The sequence below is a fragment of the Eufriesea mexicana genome, unplaced genomic scaffold (genome assembly GCF_001483705.2).
Source record: "Eufriesea mexicana isolate 0111107269 unplaced genomic scaffold, ASM148370v2 scaffold5064, whole genome shotgun sequence".
NCBI classification, from domain to species: Eukaryota; Metazoa; Arthropoda; class Insecta; order Hymenoptera; family Apidae; genus Eufriesea; species Eufriesea mexicana.
In genome coordinates this window covers 165509-169492 of record NW_016913009.1, presented here as the reverse complement: position 1 = coordinate 169492, position 3984 = coordinate 165509, and the positions used below count along the sequence as shown (strand labels likewise).

The 3984-nt window shown below is 33.9% G+C and overlaps 1 protein-coding gene across 1 annotated transcript in view; it reads left to right on the top strand.

Moving 5' to 3' along the window:
* The window catches only part of c12.2 (von Willebrand factor A domain-containing protein c12.2), a 12509-nt gene extending 9381 nt beyond the window's left edge, over positions 1 to 3128 (top strand). Inside the window, exons 13-19 of the mRNA XM_017906187.1 lie at positions 150 to 577; positions 648 to 1387; positions 1488 to 1798; positions 1866 to 2117; positions 2235 to 2629; positions 2694 to 2932; positions 3017 to 3128. Coding sequence (XP_017761676.1) covers positions 150 to 577; positions 648 to 1387; positions 1488 to 1798; positions 1866 to 2117; positions 2235 to 2629; positions 2694 to 2932; positions 3017 to 3128 — 2477 coding nt within the window. The remainder of the gene's footprint in view (positions 1 to 149; positions 578 to 647; positions 1388 to 1487; positions 1799 to 1865; positions 2118 to 2234; positions 2630 to 2693; positions 2933 to 3016) is intronic.
* Positions 3129 to 3984: the final 856 nt, after the last annotated feature.

The window sequence follows — 3984 nt, the reverse complement described above, 5'->3', positions numbered from 1 at the left end:
AAGAGTAAGATATTTAATGTGAAAAAATTCTGTTAGAAAATTCATTTTATATGTTGTACTTTTATTTTTGAATAATATATAAGTATTTAAAACAGAAATAAATGTAAAAACGAAACAATGTTTAATATATTTTTTTTTCCTTTTCCTTTGCAGAGTGTCTTTACCGGAAAACAAAATTTATACTACTTGGAATTTTTCGAATGAACAAAATGTATTAAGCGTACAGAAAAAAGATATTAAGTTAAAAGCACCGATAAGATTAACGCAAAAGATTTTACCTTTAGACCGCGTTGAAGCTAGATCTGCTGTATTTACTGAATTACAAAGCTATTGGACCTTACCAATTAATGACGTTAGCATCATTGCAGGTCTGTCCGTTAATAAAGGTATAAAAAGTGATGGAACGGATGATGTAATTAATATTCTGACTACGAAACCATTAAAAATATTTAGTATACATCAAGAATCAGACACTGTTCAAGAAACTTTATTACATAATTTAATAAATTCTGATAGTACATTTCAGTTTACGATGACAACTGATAACGATCAAAACGTTTTAGTGCATGAAGAAACAGTAAGTAGTTTTTACATCAAATAAATTTTTTTTTTTATTGTAACCCATTATAAAAGATATTTGTTTTCAGAGTAACATCTTATTATCAGTAAATTTAAATGAAGGATCTGCTCAGAAAATAATATTATTACCTTTTCTTGGTAAAATTTCAAATGCTTTTAGAGATGTGCGTCTTCGTCGAAAGATGAAATCTGATTTGATAAAGTCCCATAATCAAGTCATTTTTTACACTTATGATTACAATAAAATAGAAGTGGTCGACTTACATCTCATGTGTGTTTACACAATTAATGTACCATTTGAAATAAACTCAATTTTAATTCCATCAGAAAAGAAATGGGTGATTGAAGATACAGAAGGAAATAAGTATATTCTTAAATCTGCTGATTCGTCACCATGTCCAAATATTTTATTTAAGGTGAAAGAATCTAGTAAAGATGATTTCAAAATTAATTCATTTCTCAGTTGCACTAATAGCAGCTTGAATAGTAATGTACTTAGTGCAGCACTGAAACAGAAAATAGATTCTCCAAACAGGCTTCTATCGACTGATAATACCTATGCCAGTATTGCTGTTGGCTTTCCTGATTTAGACAGTTATAATGAACTTTATTCTTGGCCAAGACCGAAACGCAATAGAAGTTCTATACCTCCCATTTGTATGGAGAATGGACAAATCATTAGGACAGTCATGCCTGATGAAGTACCTGATGATGTCTTTCCAAATACTGAAAGCAAATTGGGAGTTGTTGGTTATTTAGAAGTAGTTGATGTTGTAAATCATAAGTTACGTTATATATCTGTACCAGAGTGAGTATTTGTTGTTAACTTCAGTGTTAAATAATTAATTTGATGTTGAAATATTTTTTATTTTACTAGTATTTATTAAATTTATTATTTACATTTTTAGACCAGTCAATGTATCGCATATATCAAAATTGTTCCTTCCAAACGAGTATCCATTATACATTTCACTTAAATCAAATCAAGATCTTGTAACAGTAGATCCAAGTGGTTGCGTTCGCCTCTGGACAACATCACTAGCGGATATTGAAAAATCGCTTGCAGATTGGCAAAGAATGGTTGAAAGTGACAATGAAAATTTGCAAATTACAAAAGAAAGATATTCCGGATTGGACGTTAGTGGTCCAAAACATGGTAAAGTTGACCAGAAGAATGAACCACATGTTGGCGGTAATACATGGGCAGGAGGAACCGGAGGTATAGTGTACAATGTATAAAATACGAGTATGCATCAGGACTGAAGTGTGCAATGATATATTTTCAGGGAGAGACACAGCTGGTCTTGGTGGGAAAGGTGGACCTTATCGTTTAGATGCTGGTCATACGGTACACCAACTTAGTGACGAAGAAAAAAACGCAGTACCAGAACATGTAAAAAAGGCAGCGAGGGAAATGGGTCTTAAGGCGTTTCAGCAGCGTTTAAAAGACATTGATATGAGTGAATATGATCATCAATTTTACTCTAAGTTCAGCAGTCCTGTTCAGAACCAAGTTGCAGCCTTAAGAACTATAATAGGTCGATATGTGCTTATTGTTATACTAGTGTACGCTTGTAAACGTAATCAAACGTACATTGAATTTGATTACTAAGAATTGCTGAGAGCTATTGAGAAATTTTAATTATTTCTTATAGAAAGTCTGCAGGCTAAAAGTAAAGAACGTCAATGGTGTAGGCACCAAACTTCCGGTGAATTGGACGATACTAAATTAATCGAAGGATTAACAGGGGAAAGAACAATCTATCGTAGAAGAGCGGAGAAAGAACCTGAGCTTGGTACTCCACTAACAAAACCGAAGCGTTTAAAACTAGTGGTAGATGTTTCTGGTAGTATGTATAGACTCAACGGGTACGATGGACGCCTTATACGAGAAATGGAAGCTTGTGTCATGGTAATGGAGGCGTACAGTGGATATGAAGGAAAAGTTCAATACGATATCGTTGGTCACTCTGGCGAAAGCTATGATATTGTTTACGTAAATCACACTCAGCCACCGACAGATAATAAGCAAAGAGTGAAAGTAATAAAGGTAATAGTAGTTAGAATCGTTTCGAGTAAACGTGAGTGCAGTATTATGAAGTAATTTCTTTTAGAGGATGCTTGCACATTCACAATTTTGCATGTCTGGCGACAATACCTTGGAAGCGACTGAATTTGCGATCAGGACTCTAGCAAAAGAAGATGCCGATGAACGTATCGTTGTTATACTTTCCGACGCTAATTTTAGACGTTATAATATTCATCCAGAGTTATTTGCAAAAATTCTTATGTCAAATCCGGATGTTAATGCGTACGCTATATTTATTGGATCCCTTGAAAATGAAGCTTTTCAGTAAGTGCATATTGTCTGATATTTGAACAAGAATTTAATGCTTCTTTGGAAATAGGTGTAAAAATCAATATGTCTAATTTTCAGAATAAGAGAGAAGATAACTGCAGGACGAGCGTTCGTTTGTATGGACCTCAAGGAAATACCTCGAATTTTGCAACAAATATTTACTGCTTCTTTATTAAATACTGCACAATGAAGTTGATGTATTATTGATGTATTATACTGTCTATTATTTTATAAATATTTGTAACAATGAATAATTAAAAATATAGTATATGTTTAAGCTACATCTATACACGTTTATGGAGTTATTATTATTATTATTATTATTATTATTATTATTAATTAATTAAGTACGAACGCTTTGAAATTGATTAATATGACTTATTTTTATATTAGAAGCAACGTTAATAAATTAATCCTATCCTTTCTTTTATTATAATTGTTTTAAAAGTATGTACTGATAGATATCTATTCTTTCAAAAGATACAAAAATTTGTAAAGTCTTGATATCATCACTTTTGCAATGTTTCATGATATAGATTAAATATTAGCACAAACTGAGCAATGAACTGGGCTGTAATGAAGCAGAAGCAATCGTATACATAAAAAAGCATAAGAGAAATACCTTTATAAAAAAGTTCATAATTTACGAAGTAGATTACAAAACGGTTTAAAAACATTTTGAAAACAATAAGAAAGCATCGTACATCTGCACTCTTCATAAAAATATACGTACGGACATGTGCTGACATCTGCCCACGTGTATTTTCAGGCATATACGGCTACATCACGTGAGGCAAGGTGGGGGATGTAGTGTTCGCGCATCGCTAGAAGTCAGGACTCGATGCGTGATGGGTAACGGTTGCCAAAAAACTGGGGGTGACGGAGTGAGCCGATGTTGGCCGAGGATCGTCGAGGTGAATCGAGAGTGTCGAGTGGTGTGGGGTGTGCATTTGCTAGTCGCACGCCGGTCGTTGAATGGAGCGGGTGTGGAGACGCGTACAAGGTGCCGGGCGTCGCGGTGCCACAGCTCGCTGTGGTTGCCCTGT